Source organism: Triticum aestivum, chromosome 2B (genome assembly GCF_018294505.1).
Source record: "Triticum aestivum cultivar Chinese Spring chromosome 2B, IWGSC CS RefSeq v2.1, whole genome shotgun sequence".
Lineage (NCBI taxonomy): Eukaryota > Viridiplantae > Streptophyta > Magnoliopsida > Poales > Poaceae > Triticum > Triticum aestivum.
Window position 1 is genome coordinate 811011667 of NC_057798.1, and position 23049 is coordinate 811034715.

General features: G+C 44.9%; 2 protein-coding genes across 2 annotated transcripts; one reads left to right on the top strand and one right to left on the bottom strand.

The window, feature by feature from the left end:
- The first annotated feature begins 7291 nt into the window (after positions 1-7291).
- Positions 7292-14090, top strand: LOC123047612 (putative 1-phosphatidylinositol-3-phosphate 5-kinase FAB1D). The gene is made up of 12 exons (XM_044471197.1): positions 7292-7658; positions 7985-8165; positions 8293-8841; positions 8957-9101; positions 9227-9571; positions 9668-10525; positions 10802-11136; positions 11286-11412; positions 11512-11673; positions 11784-13064; positions 13153-13413; positions 13510-14090. Exons 2-12 carry the CDS (start codon positions 8110-8112, stop codon positions 13864-13866), a joined length of 4476 nt encoding a protein of 1491 aa, XP_044327132.1. The 5' UTR covers positions 7292-7658; positions 7985-8109; the 3' UTR covers positions 13867-14090.
- A 119-nt stretch (positions 14091-14209) lies between these two features.
- LOC123047613 (UDP-galactose transporter 1) lies at positions 14210-16803 on the bottom strand. The gene is made up of 5 exons (XM_044471198.1): positions 16494-16803; positions 15637-15886; positions 15313-15520; positions 14856-15087; positions 14210-14777 (listed from the first exon to the last, which is right to left on the bottom strand). The coding sequence occupies exons 1-5, from the start codon at positions 16602-16604 to the stop codon at positions 14550-14552; spliced, it is 1029 nt and encodes a 342-aa protein (XP_044327133.1). The 5' UTR covers positions 16605-16803; the 3' UTR covers positions 14210-14549.
- Between the last annotated feature and the right edge of the window lie 6246 nt (positions 16804-23049).

Here is a 23049-nt window from a genome sequence, read left to right on the forward strand (position 1 = left end):
AGGTGGTATCCGGCTGCCGCGTAGGAAAGGCTCACGACCGTCTAGGAGGAGCTCACGCCCCGGTCCATCCGCGAGTGTCGAAGCGCAATGCACGCGAGCTCCTCCTCATCCGGGTCGGATGCGCTGGACGAGTCCCCAGTGACGAGCCCCACCCTGTTGATGTTGTTGGATTTGGATCCAGAGCCATCCACGGTGGAGACTGCGGAGGCGATCAGAATGGGAGGGGACGGAGGGGAGCGGAGAGAGCGAGAGAAGTGAGCATATAGTGGGGTTTGAGACTAGGGTTTTGTTCGGAATTGTGGGACAGTTGTGGGGCCGGCACGAGTCATACCGGGCCGAAGGAACGTGACGGCGAAATCCGGGCGTGTCTGGGAGTCCTCATATCCGCTCTAGATTTGAGCCGGATATGGGGAGTGACGACCAGTCAGGGCGTTTGGGCCGGAAATGAGGCGCCCAGTTGGGCGGCGTTTTTTCATCCGGACACTGACCGGGAAGCCCGTCCGAACATTTGGAGTGGGGTTTGGGGTGGTGGGTGTAGATGCTCTATAGTATCTCAATAGTCGGCCTACACACCTGTACACCTGCTTCACTGAAATAAATAATTCCAACTCACTAAGATTAAATGCCTAAATCTTAAAAAAAAACTAAGATTAAATGCCACATCGAAATGTAATTCATTGGACCAATATAAATCTGAAAGCGACAATCGCTTTTATCCAGGAGTGGAATGAATGTAGATTTTTCATTTAGTCACAAATGTTCATATTGTTTTACAAAGGGAAAACCCAATGCTCATCGTTTCCGCAAAGGATGATATCCCCTAGCCTCTGCGTGATCAAACGGTGAAAGTAGTCATCTTTATTGTATAAACCTTTTATTTCCTAGGTATCTCTATAGTGTAAACTTAATGCACAGCATTGGTTAGGAACACAAAACAGCCGCAACCCGAATCTAAGATGAGTCCCATCTGTAAAAAAATGCTACTGTAGTATGGTTTGTTAACCCAGAAGAAATACTAGTATGGTTTTTAAAAAATTGTACTACCAAACTTGGCCTAAATTTTAGTATGATTTTTTAAACAATTTCTGAACTCTTTCTTGTGCTAGTGGGATCTTTGCCGAGGACCCGCCAGAAGGCCAAGTACTCCTACTACGCCAGCAAGGCTACTACCCACACCAATACACAATGACGCCGCTGGCTAAAGAGCTAACAGCATCTACAATCGGAATTGCCTAATACGGCGCGGTCCGTGCACGGATGCCTCCTTGGACAGTGACCGGGCAGGCCTTAAATTTTTCATTTGCAGCCATAATCTCTATTTTCAAAACATCAAATACATGTAAACATATGCACGTCGATCATCTTGGCAAACATAGTTTAGTGCACACAAATACAAATTGTTCATACATAGAATACATAATCCAAACATAGTTCAAATATAAATATTTTTAATAGTGCATAATTGATAAATTAAATTTGCAGCCATAATCTCTATTTTCAAAACATCAAATACATGTAAACATATGCACGTCGATCATCTTGGCAAACATAGTTTAGTGCACACAAATACAAATTGTTCATACATAGAATACATAATCCAAACATAGTTCAAATATAAATATTTTTAATAGTGCATAATTGATAAATTAAAAAGCAAAGCTTGCCGACTTCTAGTGTGGACCCATACATGCTCCACAAGATTATTTAGAAGTTGCATATGCACTTGTTCGGTCTCGTTGTTATCGATGCCTCTCCAAAAAGTTGGCACCACTACTCTACTCTTTTTCTGAGAGGCAGACATGAGTTTCGGGCTTCTCAAAATCATGCGTGCGTGCTACCTCTTCACTCTCATCCTCGACAATCACGTTATGCAAGATTACACAACATGCCATGAGCTGCAAAGTGTCTCCGCTTCCCACACAATCGCAACTCCACGAACCATACCCCAACAAACTTGGAGCACTCCAAATGCCCTTTCCACATCCTTCATAACTGCCTCTTGAATTGTTGCAAAGCGGCTTTGTTTGTTGCCTTGGAGATCAGATATGGTCTTAGCAAACGCCACCCACTAAGAATAGATACCGTCGGCAAGGTAGGACCCCATGGTGTAGTTCTGTACGTTGACGGTGCAGTTACACGGTGGAGCTTCCCATCCTTAAGTCTCTTGAACAAATAAGATCGTTGGAGCACATTGATGTCATTGCACAAACCGGGCATGCCAAATCTGGAATTCCTTCTATGCCACTGCTTCAAGTATGATGGTGGCTTCTTTGACGTGACCTTGTTATTGCCCGTGCAAACCTTTTGGGATGTTCTTCCATTGCCAGTGCATGAAATCAAATGGACCTAACATACCTGGGCATCCTCTTGTTGCTCAGTTGCCAACAATTTTTCTGTGTCCTCCACAGTTGGCTCCCTTAGGTACTCTGCTCCAAAGTCCTTCACCATAGTGTGTGCAAATTGCACCGTGATCTGAAGGACCGTGCTCTCTTGCATCTGCGGCCTTTCCCTCAGCAAGCATCCAGAGAGCAGTTCTGCATTTCTGCAGAGGAGAGATGGAAAGTTGGCCACAAAAATACTTCCTCAGCTTGAAGTTGTCATTAGCCTTCTCCATGGCCGTCACTACATTCAAGAACAAATTTCCGTTCATTAGGTAGCGACGTAGAAAGGTAGCGACGTAGAAAGAAACTTTCAGGGAATGTTGGGTCTGCCGTGAAGTAGTCCGTGTATAGAAGCCTTGCACCTGCAATCCTATCCCGTGGAATTATTCTCCGGCCCTTTATGAAACCATTGAAGTTCAAGACGTGCTCCTCTGCCTTCTTTAGCTCCTCTTGGATGCTCATCATCATTTCAGCTTCCTCATTGTCCGAATCTAGCGAGGCGATGAATTCGTTGAATATGGATTCATTAAGGTTGGGGTTCCCATAGCCATCATTCCACGACGAATCCATTGGTGGCCTATAAATAGTGACCGAAAGAATAAAAATCTGGCTCTAACACTTCATTGAACACATAGAGCATGAGGTGTATATATGGGGGAGTTGGACGTACCGGGCCGGCCTGGTCGATAGCGGTGTGGGTTGCGGTCTCCGGTGGCGAAGGCTTAGGTTGGGGGTGACGACGGAAGTCCAGTGGTGCATGTGCGGACGAGGGCCAACGGAGATGAGGAGAGGACTGGTTAGACAAGGAGGAGCGGATATGGGCGAATAGGCATGGGCCCTAGTTGTCAGTCCGACGTGGCAGACACGTCCGGATATCTCATATCCACCCTAGATATGGGTCAGATATGAAAAGTGTCGGTCAGTCCAGACATTTGGGCTGGATATGGGACGTGCGGTTGGGTGTTGTTTTTTTTTTTGTCGAGGCAGTCACCGGGCAACCCGCCCACACATTTGGTCGCGTATGGGGTCCAGTTGTAGATTCTCTTGAATAGACTAGCCTGATGCCACGCCGCAAACTCTTTTCACTCCTATCATTTTATCTTGGCTACCCTTTTTTTGAATTTACAGTTGCCAAGTAGCTCATTTTCTCTTCAGTCAACAACATACCCTCTCTACTAATTTTCATCTGTCAATTAGTTCTTCTTTTTGCGGGCATCTGTCAATTAGTTTGCTGCTGGCTCGATCGATCGATCATGTCTATGGACCTGTGGCCACCTACCAGCAGAGGATGTCGCTGGTTCAGATCGAAGTGACCTTACCTGGATGCGCCGTCCGCCAGGCCAAATCGGTCAGCATTTTGCCATTTGTTTCTTTTGTGATTGGTACACCATCCTACCTGTTTTTTTTACCTGAGTTGAAAGATGAATTTTATCCACACCTGATGTGATATACCGACATTTCATATTATAGTTACCACAATATATCGATCCACTGACAGTTAATCCAAATGGATTGGCCGGCCACATCAAATTTACCACCTTGCATGTGTACGTACAATCCTGTCCCATGTCGAATTTGGACTATGCATGGATCTTGTCCATGTCTAACCACCAAATTCTAGCCGGATGTTCATGGATCGTACATGCATGATTCTTTTCAAGGGATCGTCCATGCATGATATCTTGATATGATCGCATTTTTTTTCAAAAAGATTTTGATAGGATAGATTGCATGGTCGGGTTTTTTTACAGCGGATTGCATGGTCGGCTTTTTTTACAGCAGATTGCATGTCCGGCTTGATTTCTCAACTAAATAATTTTCTAGCTTATCTTTATCTGGCTACTTTTTTTTTGCGTGAAAACTTCCGATCTATTAATCAACTGTCAAGGTAGTACAAAGAACACTAGAAGTAAAAACTACATCCAGGTCTGTAGACCACCTAGCGACGACTACAATCTCTGGAGCGAGCCGAAGGCGCGCCGCCGTCATCGCCCCTCCCTCGTCGGAGCCGGGCAAACATTGTTGTAGTAGACAGTCGGGAAGTCGTCGTGCTAAGGCCCCATAGGACCAGCGCACCAGAACAGCAACCGCCGCCGATGAAGAGAAGTATAGACTAGAAGGATCCAACCTGCAGACACACAGACGTAGACGAGCGAAGACCGGATCCAGTCGGATCCACCGAAGACAAACGCCGACCGGATCCCATGAGATCCGCCGGAGACAAACCTCCACACGCCTTCCGACGATGCTTGAAACATCACCGGGACGGGGGCTAGGCGGGGAGGACCTTATTCCATCTTCAAGAAGCCGCCACCGTCTCATCTTCTTGAGCATGACACAAAACCTAACAAAACTCAGAAAAGCATCTAAAAACGGAGCCCTCCCGCCGGCAAGGGCCGGGATCCACCGTGCCTCCATGATCCGAGGACCAAAGGCGGACCGGCGGCGCCGGCAAGAGGCAAGGAAACCCTAGATGGGAGTTGGGCGTGGGCTGGAGGAGCGAAGGGTTCTTCCGGTAACTGGCCCAAGCCAAGGATATTTCGTATCGGACAAAGTCAAATCTGATATGCTAGACACACAAGTGTGTTGTCTTGTTTGGCTGGCTACTTTTTTTAGACACGAAAATTCATTTTATCTCATGGAGGGGTTTGCGAAATGTTATGACGCGCATTTAAGACGATGTTATAGCTTAATTTGCAGGTTTAAGGATGTTTCTCATGTTCACGAACGGGTTCACGCCATTTATTTATGAATGGAGAGGATTAGATGTGGAGAGGGGAAATTATTTGTTTGTGGCGTGGAGATCGGTCCAATTGGATGCTCAAATGGTCAACACCATACCACTCGACATGAGTGGTGAGCTATCTCAGAAACAAAAACAAAAAACAAATGGTCAACACCATGTTCAATAATATTGCTCAATCACCCGTAGTTTTCTTATTATAAATTGAGGTAGGAATTATTGGTGTATCTAATCATGTCACCTTGCTTGCACACATGAGCTAGAGTAGAGCTAGCCAGACATCTGGCCTGCCAAGTACGCATTTATATTTATTTATTACAAATCAATATTAATAATAATAGCCATATTTTTTTGCCCTACGAGTTAAAATTACATTGTAGCTTTCCGTATGGTAACCTATTTTTTGCGATTTTCATATAGAGCATGACTGGCACCACCGGCGGAGCTACGTTGTGGCCGAATAGGCCATCGACCACCCAGACTTTTAGCAAAATTACAAAACTATACATAGGATCAGCCCGTGAATACAAAGCACTACAAGATTGCAGCCTAGACTTAAGGTCAGTTTCAGTCTGGCCCGCCCAACTTTGTATTTGTAGCCCCGCCACTGATGACTGGTTAATATGTTTTTTCATGAAAATTTCAAGAGTAAATTTCTATTTTCCATAATTATGTGTGTGATATCAACAAACGCACTCTCTGTGTGTGTGCATCCACCGGCCTGTGGACAGAGATTCTCTAGCTTACATCACCTGGTTTTTGAAGTGCCTAGCATGTGGACCTACATGTCAGCCACTGCAAATTTAGGTGACTCGATGGACTCGCATGCCAGTCACTACAAATTTAGGTGACTCGGAGGATCTCAGTCTCCAACCTGCACACCTTATTCCATTTTCATGGAGCTGATACTGCCTCGCCTGCTTATAGGAAACCCTAGCCATCGAGGGGAAGGAGAAAAAAAAACCTGAAGGGAAATTTTGAATTTTGTTGTGTAAACTTGATGCACCACATTAAGTTAAGATCACAGAACAACCACAAAACGAGTCTAAAATGGCGTCCCATCTAGAGAGGAAAAAAACAACTACAATAATTGAGTGATTGGACCGAAATGGATCTGAGAGTCACTAGTATCACTTTTAATTTAATACAGACGCTTTGTGGGCTAATTAGTTATTTACCTGGTGTAATCAACCATGCATGTAAATGGAATACTAATTTCGATAGTTGAAAGAATCGTCAACTATGTAAAATGGTTTTTTAACAGAATCTGGGATATTAAGAAGATGATAAGGCATCTCAAACACAATAAAATTTACATCGAGATTTCTAGGCCACTAAAAGAGCATCGTCGCTGCTAGAACAAGAGCAAGAGGTAGCCGTCGCTCCTACATGGGAGCCGTCTGACATTGACGATGACAGGTTGGAATCCTTGTGTGGATGTGTCCCTTAGGACCGATAAATAGGAGCCGTAGTCGTCGCAGATAGACGCTTGATTTGGTCCAAAGATCTGGCACCAAATCTTACCATACGTACGTACGCATAACAAAAGATTGTAATAAATAATTAATATAATCGATTAGTGAATGTGGGAAGAAAACGGCGTCAATAATTGCGCTTGGTGCGGCCTCCTCACAGGATGCGTTGCGGGCACAATCAATAATTTCTGGCCAAGCAGCAGCGGAACAAGTTTGATTTGATTCATCCATGGAGGATGGAATCATGGGATCGTGGCGTGGCTGGCTAAGCGGGACACGTACGCATGTTTACTGTCTGACAAGAGAAGACGATCGGCCATGTGTCAGCGTGCATGTCATGCGACGTACGTCTACTCATACTGGGCCTGGCCACGCGGCGTACCTACACTACACTGGACAGAAACGCAGTAACGTGCTGGAATCATCTCAACGACAAATACGTACGTACTATATAAACTGGTTTATTAGTGTGTGGCTTATCTGTCTACACACCAAAGAAAATCATTTCCCCCGCAAAAAAAAAAAGAAAATCATTTCAAGAAAGAGAGGCACACAAGAAAGAAAGATTGATTTTTGTAGTACAAAATCGATCGATCGATCGATCAATCAATGGTTTGAGTTTCCGGCGCCGGGGTGGTCAAATCCTCATCTCCTATCTCCTCAATCCTTGGCTTTGCTTGGTTTGGGTGGTTGCCTGGTTTGGGTTGGGTGATTGTCAGCTGAGGGGGAGGTGACGAGACACCGACACGATCGAGTAGCTACCGGCCAGCCTCCGCTCGCTCTCTTGGATTGGACGGGTTATTCGTCGTCTTCTTCTTCTCCTGCTCCTATTTCTTCCCTGCTCTGCTCCGTTGCTCCATTGCTGCTGCTTCTGCCGGTTCCATCTCCGTCTTCTTCTCCCTCGCCGGCGACAATCCTAGCAGACCAGATCTGTTGCTCCATCGGCTGCTGCTTGTTCCAACTCCGGCTCCGGCCACAGCCATCGGCGGCGACGACGATCCCATTTCGTTTCGTTTCCCCTTGTGATTTTTGGTCCTCCCAGGCGACCAAGCTGCAAAGGTGAGTAAGTTCATCTCCGCGCCAGCACTTCCATTCTTTCTTCTTTACAATCTACTACTACTACTACTACTTTGTTAATTTGTAGACTGAATCAATTGAATCTCTCGCTGTATCAAGGAAAAATGATGACATCCATTTCCTCCCTCTTAATTTCCATACATACACTCTGAAACTTTTACTCTGAATGAATATGATGAACATTCCTCCAATTCAGATGCAGTAATCCCTCGACCCCATCAACTGCATCAATCACCACTGCTCCTCTAGTCGATTCGTTCATCCGTATCGATAACTACTCTTTTAATATATCTTCCACTTCCTTCCAGTTTACACAAGCAAGCAAGGGGAGCAATCAGTCAGGCAGGCAGGAAATTCTTCAGCCTGCTGACTGACTAACTGACATACATGCACAACAAGGGGGCCATCTGAGCTTAATTTCAGTAATTTCGCCATGAACAACAATACACTCATCATCACCACCAGCACCAGCACCAGCAGTATCACTAGGTATGTGTGTCTGTCATCTCCTTTTCCCTCCTCCTAATCCTGCATCCCATCCCTAGTAGCTACTCTATATATGTTTGGTTCTGAGGTGATAATATACATGTATCTGTATCTGTATCTGCTGTTGCAGGGAGGGCAGCGTCGACGGTAAACACAACCGTGTCCATTTCCTGCTGCCGGCGTACCAAGCAACCGCCAAGCATGCCGACGACTCTGACGGTGCCGCTGAATTCACCGGCGCCGAGGAGGGTGATGCCGTCTGGGTGCCGCCAGAGGCGGCCAGCAACGATGATGATACCAAACATTTGGATGTGCACACAAATGATGATGATGACGACGACGACGATGATGATGAATGGCATGATGGTATCAGTTGGGGGCAGCCGAGCTCCAGTGACTCTGAACCCAGCCCGAGTCCTAGCCCCAGGGAGGAGCGGCACACGGGGATGCTCAAGGCCATGGACAGGCAGCTCAAGATGCTCACCACCCGGTTCCTAGCGTCCGCCGGCATCTCCTTGCCACGGGAAGACGACAGCGGCGAGGGCTGGCTCGACATCGTCACCGCCCTGTCCTGGGAGGCTGCTCTGCTCATCAAGCCTGACGGCAAGGCCGGAAATGAAATGGACCCTGGGTCTTATATCAAGGTCAAGCGCATCGCCTCCGGCACCCGGCGACAGTGGTAACAAACATATACCAGTCTCCTAATTACAAGCCATATATGTATGCTGATCGACACCGGATCATCGTTGCGGCAATAGAGTGCTCTGATGGAGCTGTTTATGTCATGTTTGCAGTGAGGTTATCAACGGGTTGGTCTTCAGGAAGTATGCAGCTCACAAGCACATGCCCACCAAGTGCCACAACCCCAAGCTGCTGCTGCTCGGAGGCACCCTCGGGGACTCCGATGTCGGCCTCTCATCATTTGATTCCATGGGACAGGTTTGAACTACATATATATGATTTTTCTTCAAATACTGAATCCGTATTTTTTTGTATGTCAGAGATGATTTATGCTCTTTCCTGAAACACAACTTGAGAGGGTCTTTTTGTATCTTCTTTACCAGGAAAAGGACCATTTGGAAAAGGCTATCAGCCTAGTGATGGAGAAATGTGCTCCAGATGTCATCCTGGTGGAGAAAACAGTTTCGCGGGACATACAGGAGCTTCTACTGAACCAGGGTGTCACTCTGGTGCTCGATATGAAGCTTGACCGGTTGCAGAGAATTGCACGCTGCTCTGGATCTCCTATAGTCTCTGTTTTAGACATCATGACCACGACGAAGCTGAAGCAGTGCGATTACTTCCACATTGAAAAGGTCACGGAGGAGCATAATGGTGGTGAGGGCGGGAAGCGGCCGTTGAAAACGTTGATGTTCTTGGAAGGCTTTCCCAGGCCGTTGGGATGCACGGTATATACAGGATTCATTCAGTGTCAAAAGATATATATAAGATTCATTCATGTTGAATCTATTTCATGAAGCCATTATAAATTTTGCTTTCTGCAGATATTATTGCGAGGAGCAAATAGCGACGAACTGAAGAAAGTCAAGCAAGTCATACTCCACACAGTGTTTGCCGCGTACCACCTGGTTCTTGAGGCATCCTTCTTTGAAGATCAGAGGGTATTCTTGACTGATACAAATGCTCCAAACTCTGTTGGTATGAACGAAGGGCCATCATTTCCTGTCAGTCATCCAGAGAATGATGTCAGCTGTAACAAATCACTGGAGCGTAGTTCTGATGCAGAGACAAGTACTGCTCATTCTGCAAATTCAGATGCCTTACACTCACCGACGGATGGCTGCTCGAGTGAGCTCATGGAGGGTGCAAGTAGAACCGTCCATTCAAATCATGCACTTCCTTCTGAAAAAATGCTAGTGTCATCGGTCTCGGGGTCACTGAGAGGATTCATCGATAAATTCCGCCGTCAGAATATTTATCTACCTGTCACTTCTCAAGAGACAGCTGATAACCAGAAAGAAGGAACACCTGAGCTCAATCAACAAGTACCAAGTGAAGGTCTTCATGCCGTGGTAACGACAGATGGACCAGTTGATTCCGGTGAGTACACGGACAGTTTAAAAGATTTCCAGAAACAAACAGATCAACAAATGATACATGAGCAATTGTCAGTTGCATTTGAAAATGAGGAGGAACACAGCACCCCTTACTGTGAAGAGAAAACCTTACACAATGACGAGGCTGACGACGTGTTGGATTCTCAGAGCATACTGATTTTGATGTCTAGCCAATGCATCGCAAAACAGGTCATTTGTGAGCAGAGTCATCTGTCCCGGATAAATTATTATGGAAATTTTGATGTCTCCTTAGGACGATATTTGCAAGACATTTTGCAGAATCAGGTAACGCTGTTGTTATACTATCCCTCTTATGTTGAGCAATCTAGATAATATTTTTCATGGATAATTTATTTTCACTGGTAATCTCCTTCTACTTTTGTTTTCTTTTTGTACATGTCTCTTTTAATGAAAAGAATCAGTAGGGATCCTTTCTTACTGTTTGCTCAAAAAAAAAAGATGATTTATTGTTTTACATTATGCTCTCTGGGCTATCCCTGTCAGCTGCACAAATTTGGTACTTACAACTGCTCATGATTCCTGAATATTTATTTGTGGCAGAACCTAAGCTGTTTCTCATGTGGAGAACCTCCAGAGGCTCACATGTATTCTTACACCCACCGTGACGGTAATCTGACCGTTCTTGTGAAGCGTTTGCTGCCTGAGCATCGCTTGTCTGGTGAATCCAAAGGGAAAATTTGGATGTGGACTAGATGCCTAAGATGTGAGCAGGAAAGCGGAATATCCAAATCATCTCGAAGAGTGATGATGTCGGCCGAGGCACGGAATCTCTCATTCGGGAAGTTCCTTGAACTCAGCTTTTCAAGCCACTCTGCTGATAGAAGGCTATCAGTATGTGGACACTCGGTAAACAGGGACTGCTTGCGCTTTTTTGGGTATACACACGCACCCGTTAGCATTTTATTTGAAATGATTCAAGAAGTTGTTTTCTATTTGTCTAAAAATTTTGTTGTCAAACTTTTTTCTTGCAAAAATAATATTGATAAAATTTTCTTCCTTTTGGTATGGGATCTGTCAACTTCAGGCTGGGCTCCAAAGTTGCAATGTTTCAGTATTCATCGGTCGAAATATACAACGCCTGCAAGCCACAACAAACCCTCCAGTTCCATAATCCCAGTACACATGAGTTGTTCGAGCAACAGGGGAGAAATGTATGTACAGTTTTTATTTGCTTCTTTTATTTTATTTCATGGTCACCTTATATACCAACCTTCTGAGTTCACTCTAATGCCTCTGTCGTGTTCCTTTAGGTTCTTGCCAGAGGAGTTACCATTTTCACTGAAGTTGAAAACATAATAGAGCACATGAAGAATCAGTTTCCTGAGGTGGTGATCAACTGCGGCGCCTTCCTTCCCGTTAAAGAGTTTTCTCAACTCGAAGAGATGTTGGTTAAAGAGAAGGCCGAGTTTGTGGTAAGCTGCATGCCCCTTTTATTGTTACTTTTATTTAATGAAGTTACTCATGATTTCTGGTAATCGTTATTTTTCTGATTGTCCATTGATAATTTGATACCATCATGCAGGATTTTCTCATGAAGGCTTTTGATCGGCATGGGATGTCTAGGTCCTCGGTGCATGAGATTCTTGATGTAAATTGGCTCTATCAGGACCTTCTGCTTGGACAGTACGTCTGGGACCGTCGGTTGCATGGACTTCTACTTTGTAAATCTGCTGGAAAAGAAAGAATGAGTAACAGCATGAAGAAGGTGACTATTGAACTTACTCATGACCGAATGGTAACTGGAGCCGAGGCCGATGATATCGCCGAGGGCACCAGCAGCCAACTATCATTGGAGAATGGATCTATTGAGCCAGTTCAGTTTGGTGAACTGGGGGTGAACAGACATTCATCAGCACTGACTGATGAAGCCCATCAGGATAGGCATTACGAAAAGCAAGATAGCGGAAAGATGTCACCTTCCGGAACATCAGATAGATTGGATGCTCAGGGGCAGAGAAATGGTCCAATTTTACAACGTACGATGTCCTTTAAGCAAGGTATTCAACAATTCAGAGTTTCAGAATGGGAGGACAGGGAGAGATGGGTCTGGAGTCCCCTTAGTGAGTTAAGATTGGCTTACAGGAAGGAGCTTCAGGCTGGATGCTTGGACAAATTTGAGCTTGTTAACCGCTATTCGCCATCTCATTTACCACCCTTGCACAAACAATCTGCTGAAGAGGCGCCCTCTCCGCGGTTCGTCGTTGGTCCGGGTGGCAATGTCTTGTCTGTATCAGAGGATGAGATATCCAGCATAGTCTCCCGTGCTCTCGCCATATCCGAGGACCGTCGCCACCTACTGGATTCTATTGTCGAGAGTCATGCATCGGACACTCCTAGCATGTTATCCGAATGTTCCTCTTCCGCCTCTTCATCATCCTGGTCATCTGAATCTTCAGATTCTGAAGCAGGCTTTTTGTCCGACGAACTGTACAACTACGACAGCTCGCTCCTATCATCCTCTCTCCATCCGGAGATATCTGTCAATGGGAAAGCAAATCTCAAAGGAAAATATTCAGTTATATGTGTGCACGCTAATCAGTTTTACACTCTTAGACAGAAATGCTGTCCATCCGAGCTTGCATATGTCGCTTCCATAAGCCGGTGCAAGAAATGGAACGCGCAAGGCGGAAAGAGCAAGGCTTTCTTTGCGAAAACAATGGATGGCAGGTTCATCGTCAAGCAAATACAGAAGACGGAGTTCGAGTCTTTCATAGAATTTGCCCCTGATTACTTTAAGCATGTTTACCACTCTCTCGACACCGGGAGCCAAACCTGCCTTGCCAAAATTCTAGGCATCTATCAGGTATTTTACATCAATATATGGAGCATAATTTCCATTTTTCTTCTTCTGATGTGCATGTGTTTTTACAGTGTGAGTGTCCCTGTTTCAGGTTAAGCAGATAAGGCATGGCAAGGAAGTGAAGATTGATCTGATGGTGATGGAAAATCTCCTCTTTGGACATAATGTATCACGGATATACGATCTTAAAGGTGCGGTTTTCTCTCGATACATAGCCGACTCGAGTGACCCTCACACTGTCTACTTGGATCAAAACTTTGTCGAGGACATGCGTGTTTCTCCAATCTATATTGGCGGGAGAACGAAACATCTCTTGCAGCGGGCAATCTGGAACGATACATCTTTCCTCACGGTATGCATCTACTTCACTTTTTAACCCACAGGTAAATTAGCCATGTTTCTATCAGAATATGGTTTAACAAAACAAAATTATTACGCTCGCTTGCAGTCAGTTAATGTTATGGACTACTCTCTACTTGTGGGAGTCGACGAACAAAACCATGAGTTTGTACTTGGCATCATCGACTACCTGAGGCAGTACACATGGGACAAGCAACTGGAGACATGGGCGAAGACTTCTCTCGTGGTGCCAAAGAATGAGTCGCCGACAGTAATTTCACCCAGGGAGTACAAGAAAAGGTTCAGGAAGTTCATGGCCAAGTATTTCCTGACGGTCCCAGATGATTGGACCACCGCAAAGAAGAGTTCAGGGACCTGTAAATATTGCGCTCGCGGCAACTGTAACTTGACAAAGATTGACAGCCAGAAGCCTCATCATCAAACCGAGACATGCTCAATTCAGTGATGAACTGCCCTCGCCATTATGAGTTCATCTTCCAGCCTATTTTTAGCCATTTTGCAAGCAGTGTACATAGGAGGGGTGTATGTAATTCACTTGTAAAGTTATCCAAAATTTGCACCTTTTAGGCAAACTTTTGGGGGAAGTGAGGTCCAAAATACATGTACCACTAAGTTTTATTGTTGTAAAATTCACAATCAGTAAAGTGAAATCACATAATTTGTAGATAATTCGTTTAATTCTTTACATTCCTGCATAACTAAACATGGGAAGTGGCTTAACCTTTATGTTCCTAGTTCTTTTTTCCAATCAGAGACAATATGCAACAGAAAGACAATGTGCAACAGAATTTCGATGCAAAGATGACTCGTATCATAATGCCATTAATTTTCATACCAGCAGTTTAAGGTCTAAACATATGGCAGCAAAACAAGAAAACAGAAGCACCATCCTAATCGCACGAATTGTCCGGGGGGATTTGATTAAGTAGATAACTAGTAACCCTATGAGAACTAGTAACTGAACAAACCCTCGCAGTTTGCCCGAGTACAACATAATGTAGCTTCACAAAAAAGTGTTGCCCCCCTACCAATTTACTGGCCTCCCTCAACTCAGCATCTGTGTGCCAAACTGTAATGTACCGTCAACCGCTGAAATGAACGGCTCTTGAATATGGGAGTATTGCCTTGCTAGACCTTATCTTCCTTGTCGCCTACAAGGGGGAGCATCTCCACCCGACTTCTCGGCGAGTTCGTTCCTTGGCTCCCTAGGGGCGCAGCAGCCTGCTGTTGGGAGATGAGATGCCTCACATACCCATAGAAAGTACAGCCGACGAGCGTGATTGCGCATCCAATTGCATTCATGGGGGAGATTGGGTTCCGGAAGATCAACCACGAGACCAACACGGCGACAGCAACCTACAGTGGAATGTTCAGTTGTGGAAACAGAGGAGAAGCTTGTGGGAAAAAAGCATAGATAGTCCAGAATGGTCTTACTTTAAGGTTGCCAGCAACATTGAAGGTCACAGCGGTGGTTGAATGGATCACGTAGAAGATGGAGAAGTTGAGGCAAAACGCAAGCACCCCTGAGCCTAGGATGATAATCAGCGAAGAAAAGACAGAGTCGTGCGTGTAGAACCAGTCGATTACGCCACCTCCTTCAAGCAACATTGCTGGTAGAGCCAGTATCATGGTGGCAAAGGGTGCCATGTAGTACACTGTGTTAATGCTGTAGAAACAGAGAATACTTGATAAATCATCTGACCGAGGCAAGAACTTACAGGACTGAACCTGACCGGTAGCACTACAGTAAGAACTAGATCTTTTGATCCTCGAACTCAAAAAACAACTTATCCTTTTAGGAAGAAAGAAGATAAAATGTTTTAAACTTACGGATGCCAGACAACACCAGTTGCTAAAGCATCAGACATTACACAACGAGATGAGCATGTACCTGTCAAATTTGTATCCATGGAGCAGGGACTCTGCCAAGATGGTCTTGGTAGACGTGGCGAGGCAGCCAATCATGGCAGCACAGAAACCAAAAATGTTGAAGCTGAGCTCTGTCATTGAGGTTAGGAGGATCCCCCCGACTATCGGGACCAGCGAAGCCCATATGCGCCACTCGAAGTGCTTGCTCCAAACCAACCACTGCAGAATAACTGCATCACACGGAACCGTCAGAAAAGTTGTTAATAGGCAGCAACACCACAACTCTACTGCTTCTTTGTGAACAGGAATAATGCGGCAGTAAGAGCACAGAATGACTGTGCTGTACCTGTGGTTGCAGGGGTGAACGATTTGATAGTCTGCATGAAGGAGACCGGGATGTAGCGCAGGCTGACGTTCCCGAGCACGATGTTCATGCAGAACACGAAGGACATGGGGAAGATCCTCTTCCAGCGGTCCTCGGGCTCGACCTGAATCAGCGGCTTCGCCTTGAGCACGTGGATCGCGACGTATGCCCCGATGGAAGAGCATATGAAGTGGACGCAGGACACCGTCAGGGGGAACTTGAAATCCAGCTTCTGCAGAAATAAAAAAGGGGGGTTAATGTCATATCACCAAACAAACACATTGCTCTCCGGAAAGGGGGCCATTGTTCTCATGCCATATGGTTTATGCAGCCCAAATGAATCGTATCATTCGGGACTAGTTCATTCCATTTTCGCGGCGAGGATACGACGCTGTGAACCAAGAGCTAATCGGGTTACAGGTGCAAAACATTACTACTACGTACTAAGGATTACATACAGGTGGGTGGGTGGAAGTGGTGAGCAGAACTGGTGAAGGGGACGACATCTCAAAATCAGACTGAACCACTAGGTCCAGTGGATGTGCAGCAGAGGCAGCTCCCAGCCCAACGAATGTGCTCTTCTTGACTTGTTGTACTAGTAGTAGTATGAATCTATGGAAACCGCAGAAAGGGCGGTCCTTTTTTCCCCCATTGGGGGCAAACAGAGCCACGCGTTGCTACCAATTGCTCCTCCTGCTCCTTGTGGGTGTGGCCGCCTCGCATTAGCACCAAATCAGGTCGGAGAGCGGGGTCCCGACTCACAGATCCGAGGAATGGAGACGGCGGCCGGCGGCGAGATGAGATGCGAGAGGGGGAGAAGGGGGGTGGGTACGGGGTACCTGGAAGATCCATTTGTTGATGATGATGACGGTGACGTTGAAGCCCCACCACTGGAGGATGGCGAGCACCGCGCGCATGCTGCCCAGCCCGCCGCCGGCCGCCGACTCCATCCCAATCCGGCTCCCGCGTGGGCTGGGGGCGAGCCGAAAGGTGGCCGGGAAAGACGCGGCCTTTCTCCTTCCCCCGGCCGCAGTTAGTAGCTGAACCAGCCCCGGCGGAGGAAGGCGGCGGCGGGAGGGGGGAGGGGGGAGAGGAAGGCAAGAAGAAGGCCGAGTCCCGTCCGTCAGTGGAGTAGGAAGGGGAAGGAGTAGGAGAGAGTAGGGAGTAGGGAGGAAGCTGCCGCTCTCGTCTGTCTTTGTCTTCGCTCTGAATCCAAATGGATCTCTCCTCTCCTCTCCTCCGTATACCTAAAATCCATTGATTGGTGGGTTGATTGAAAGATACAGTACCAAGGAATACTTTTCTCCTTGTACCTTTTTATTAATTTATTTATTTTCCCGTTATTAAGATATCTTTTTTTATAAATAAAAAATGAAATAATGTTTTTGTTAACTTAAAATGTAGCATCAAGTGGATACACCTCAGCGCCATAAATAATTAGGATGCACAAGGCCGGCAACAACTCACGCGCTTGAGAACAACATAAAACGCTGGTCCATCCACAACAAAGTCGTGTTGAGAGGTAAAATGAATTGCTGGTATTTTTCTGTGCAATCTGTTTGTCAGAGAGAATAAGGGGGGAAAACATGTGTTTGATGATCTTCGGTTGGCCAAAACCTTTGGCGTTTCGGAGACGACATTGGAACCGAGCCAGAGATGCGATGTCATGGTTGGCCGCGCAGTAACCGTAGAAGAGGAGCGGGACCAGCAAGTGTCATAAGTGAGGGGTTGCCGGTGTCAAAAAGAGGAGGGAGAGGGTAGAGGGATGGTTGAAGATGTGTCGGCTCGTGCAATACGGAAGTGCAAGGTAGCAACACCGGCCACGGGTGGTGGCCAACGTGTCTGCAGAGGCAGGCGACGGAGAGAGGTGGGAGGTCGATGGTGACGGGTGGCTAAGCTGATTTTCTTTTCTCGGTTAACTAGCTGAATAATAGGCAGTACAAAAATATGCATACTCCCTCTGTTCATAAATATAAGATGTTTTATTTATTTTTATAAATCAAATGTATATAGCCATGTTTTAGTGTGTTTATCCACTCATTTCGATATGTATGTATTTTATACTGAAATTACTAGGTACACTCCTCCCGTGATACCATTTTCTCTTCGTCTCTCATTTGAAAAGGAAAGATGCCAATGTGGAGTTGGTATATTCGTCGGCACCGACGAGTGAGTCAGTCTCACCACGGACAGTGGCAAGCAGAAAAAAGGCCCACTAGCATGGAAGCTTGCTTGTGCATGCAACAGGAAGAAAGAAGCAGACAAACAAACAAAACGTGAGGATAGAAAAACAATGGTACCCTACTCTACTACTACTACTACTACTTAGGTTGCATTCGTTGCACTTAAAAGTGGCCAGGTCAAACTTGGAGAACCATCAAAAGTTGCTTCGAGATCTAGACTTGGAAAAAGGTTGTGTGACCACCACTAGCAAATGTTGCTGGTCAAGCAAAGGTTGCTGCTTTAGCTCTCCTCCCGGCACCCTTTTGCTGACCAATTTTTGACATGATGCAAAATTACATGTTTTTTCTTCAGATAGATAGAGAAGGGAGAGGGAGTCACGACCGACGCGGCGACCGAGAAGCCTACTTCAGCTTTATAGCTGTCCAACCTCCTTCATGCAAAGCTTATCTCACACTCATCATCCTCTACTACACCTTCACCAGACGCCGCACACACCCTAGTTGGCGATGAGCAAGAAGACGGGCGCTAAGAACACCTAGACGTGGTGGCTGCTTGGCAGTAGCCGCCAGGACAGCAGATCCAGCTCTGGATCGAGTTCTCGATGGCAAATCCAACTTTGGATCGAGTTCTCGCCGACGCCATGCTCGTCGGGCCCCTCCTCGTCCATGGCTTCGTCCACCGCTAAAGTGGAGCCGCTCTCCTTAGATGAGGAGGAGCAGAAGCCATCCCTCCTCCCCACGGCGACGGGCGATGAGTTTGCAACATAAATGCACGAGGCATTGCTTTGGTCCCTAACCGGCTGACGTTTGATGCCGCCTCTCCGTGCCACACCGCAGCATCCAAATCAAACGCTTCCACGTGAAGGAGGAGGCACGGTCCCCATGAGCATCTAGATGAGACACCACGTGAAGGAGAAGCCATCGATGCAGCCATTGGTAGTTCTCTATTCTCCCCACCATCAAGAAGGAGGAGACAGCCTGTCTAAGTTGTCCCCCATGCTTCCACTAGTACCTCAAAAGGCGCAATGGCTACTCCTCGTCCAAGTGCAAACCAGGGAACGAAGCAATACGACGCGCAGGGCGGCGGTCACGAAGAGCCAGGCTACGCTGCCCTAGGTGCTCGCGAAGACTTGGGCCAATCGGATGCCTGCCATTGGCGCCAACTCAATGGTCAGCTCCTCAATGTGGGGCTGGTAGAGTCTAAGCACACCCGCTTCACCCTAGCCGCCGAAGATAAGTAGCTCAAGGCGCTAGAAGATGCGGCGGAGTGTCTGCGCCGCAATCGCACCACATCAGCCATACATAGATGCAGCGACGCCTGGCAGGCCTTCCTTCCCTAGCACGACGGCGATGGCGATGGTGTGGGCTACGGACCAAACGACGACATGGACACCGACCGATGTGTCGATGGCCTCATAGGCCATGCCTACGAGGTCACCTATCGGTACATCGTCCGGTTTTATTTAATTTAGTTTTAAGTTTATATTGAACTTGTTTAAATGTTGTCCATTCGGCGATTGTATGTTTTCGGAACTTGCTTAGGGCATGTACAATGGTTCTATCTTAAGAGTGCCACGTAGGATAAATGATGAGGTGCAGGAGAGAGAAATCCTAAGATAAGGCTTGTCTTCTCTTATTTAAGAGAAGACAAGAGATGATCTCTTAGCACAATTTGTCTCACCATGTTTCTAGGAACAACTAATTATTGAGGATAAGGCTAAGAAATGATCCATTGTAGACATGTTTTTTTGTCATCTCTAATTTACATGCAAGACTTAAGATAAGACTATCTTATCAACCATTGTACATGCCCTTAAAACTCATGTTGGGTTGCATGTTTTCGGAGATTGTCCAAACTGTTCGGCGGAGAAATGGAAAAAGGGTTAGATTAAATTCAATAGGAAAAGTGTGCCCGACTATTCATACCCGAATCTTGCAAACATAGTCGGATCGTCTAAAATTTGAATGTTGACATATAGTCAACTAGTTGTAGCAAAAATGTTATTCTAATAGTGCCAACAGAAGGTAAAAATGTTGTATTGCAAATATTAGACAAATGATTGATCAAAAAATTTGAACAACCGATACAATCAAAGTGCTGGATTCACTATGATATTTTAATAAATGTAAAACATTTATTTGTCTCCGGTTATTTGACTTTTTCAAAAAAATAGAAAAATGCATGGTCGGACTATATATTTTTGAAACGTGTACATGTTTCTAACAATTTATACTTAACATTTTTACTTCATGATAACTCGTGCTGTTGTAAAATATATTTGATTTTATTAATATACACTATTTGATATACTATCCCAAATACTATATTTGGTATGTTAAGTGGAATGAGCGATGTAGCACAATCATTCATATTAGGTAAATATTTGTCATCTTATTTAAACAATTATTATTATAAATACATTTTTAACAGTAAATTGTAAAATTATTTATCAAATATCATTTTTCATCTAATTTGGGGTGTTCAGGAAACTATGTTGTTAGGATGTATTTCAATACAAATCAAAATAAACAAATATAATCACAATATGTGCTTGTATGTCTCCTTGTAAATAAGACGTTAAGCTTAGTGGTGGATCAATAGATACAAGATTGCACGAAATGCAAACTAGTGTTCTATCTCCGATCTTCCACACTTTTTTTTGTATCAAAATCATGCAGTTTGTAGTATGCATGATTATTCAGAATTCAATGAATATCAGTGGTGTTCACTAGTCTTTTATATTGACTATTTCTTAAAAAAGGCAACTTGCCAGAAATGTCTATCTATTCTGGAGCACAAGCAATTTGGTATCTCCTCAACTCATTCGATACCAATGTTGGATGCTGCCAAAAACAACCTCTAACCAACTGAGATTAGTGACTTCACTAACTAATTTAAAAAATCACATTGTGCACAAAATATTATAGTTATTTGAGAAAAAGATCCAACTTTATTAACTAAGGAAGCAGAATACATTAGATTAAAGGAAACTGGCACACAATGAACAATAATGGGTTAGGATAAAACTAAAAGTTAAATAGAGGCTATTTGGAATAGCATCTTATGCTTTAATTATTTGCAGCTCGACGTCTCACCATGACTCCGGTGAAGACACTGCAGGAGACCAAACATACACAAGCTTGACTAACCTCAATGGTTTTGAATGCCGCATGAGTCTCCTATCCCCAATAGGCGAGAGCCTAGTATCATTGAATGTGTTGTACAGGCCGGGGGAGGGGGGGGGGCAATTGCCCCCTTCCAGACCATGTTTCTTGGTAACCACTCATCATGAGCCGCCTCCTCACCAGTGCCGCACGCATGGCCAAGGAGACTCTCCTCGACTGGCGCATTAGGTGGTCCTCCTTGCTGTCATCGAGGCCTAGCTCGTCCTTGCTAATGGATTGGAGCAGGGTGTTTGATGAATTTTTATACGCAATAAACTCAGTTTATTTGTGTGAGCTGTGGTAGACTGGCATGGAAATAAATACGAGATATATGCGGAAAAAAATAACTTCTATTTAGCAAAGTGTTACCATACGACGGACGTGTGGGTCCCACGCATAGCTAAAAGTTATGAAAGAAATACTGTAGTCAACATTGGACTCTATTTGTAGAGTTCATCGTGAAGAATAGAGTGGTGCAAAAAGGATTTAAGTTTAACACTTTTTTGAGAGAAATAATTAATAAAAGAGAGAAATGCGTGCATGCATAAGCTTGTTTAGGTTACGTAATTGTACATGCATTCGTCAACTAAGGCATGCATGTAAGCTATATAGATAGATAGTAGATAGATAGATAGATAGGTTTAGGTTTTATTTTTCTTCTTCTTTCTTATTTTATTTCTATTCCCACTAAACCTCATGTACTCTCTCAACATATTGTAATTGTAATGTTATAATTAATAAAGTTTCTTTTATTCACTTTGTAATATCACTTGGTATTATCAAATTATTCATAATAAAGCTTGGATTCGTATTTATCTTATCTCAGTTACTTGAAGGAATTTCCAATTCATAATGAACTGTACTTTTTCACTTAAGTCCTTGACTGTAATTCTTATTTTTATTTGAATGGTGATCCAAAAGTCCAAAAACGAGCAAAGGTCGTGCCCAAATTTTGAATTGCTTCATGCCCTTGACCCTGCAACGTCCAACAAATCACAGAAATTTTTTCAAAGTCTGAAATCATGTTGCATCTTGAAATGTAAAATCTGGCCCAGGAATAAATCGACATATGTAAAAGCAGAGGTGACTGAGACTGAGAAGGCTGGGGCTCTAACATCAATAGATTAGCTGGTAATATTCCATTTCATTCCATAGTGTGTACAGAGCGTCCTCCTGTAGCAGCGGCGTGAGCAGTATGTTTTCCGTGGAGGCCGAAGGGGTATGAAAGAGATTAGGTCAACGTGAGACATTAGGGGTGGCAGCGCGAGTAATTTCGTGTGGTTAGACGACTGTGATATTTTGTGTCTGCCCCCAGTGGTGCTATTATAGGGGTTTACGGGTAGTAGAAGTTGGGGTTTGTAGTTTTTGACGCACTACAAAATAACAAAAATAATAATTCTTCATGATCAAAAAGAGAGAAAGGGAAACCCATCAGAGGACAACAGTTAACAGATACAACTATAACAGACACAACTATTGTAATAAAAGCATATTTCAACCATCTCACACCACCCTCAACATCAATGAATTTTACAGTGTTCCTTTTGCAATGCAGCACACCACCAGCGTCACAATTACAAGTTAATAAGGCACACCAAAGCATGAGCACTTCTGCAGCCTTGCCTGCATATATCTCGTCGTCGTCTTCGTCGAAGGGGTCTCTCTCTGGGAAGTCACCGACCAACAGACAGAGAAGCTTCTACTGAGTGACATTCCCAGGTTTTAGCTACATGTGCAAGAAAGAACCTATTGAAAAATAGACTTGACAAATGCTAGGCATATTGTAATGTACGCCAAAGCGAGGAAAACCAAATGCTCTGGCTTAACAATTGCTTTCATGACATATGTTTTTATCATTCCAAAAATCAACTTAGCAGGCTAAACTATGATAAAATCTTGCCCAGGAACTAAAATCTTACCTATGGAAGGAAGGCAACTGAGATGGCTGGGGCTCTAACACCAGGGACGAGACTTGCCTGCTCCCTCCCCGTGCTCCCATCTGTGCTCCCGCGTACGTGGCTTGATTTGATTGGAAGAAAATAAGGTC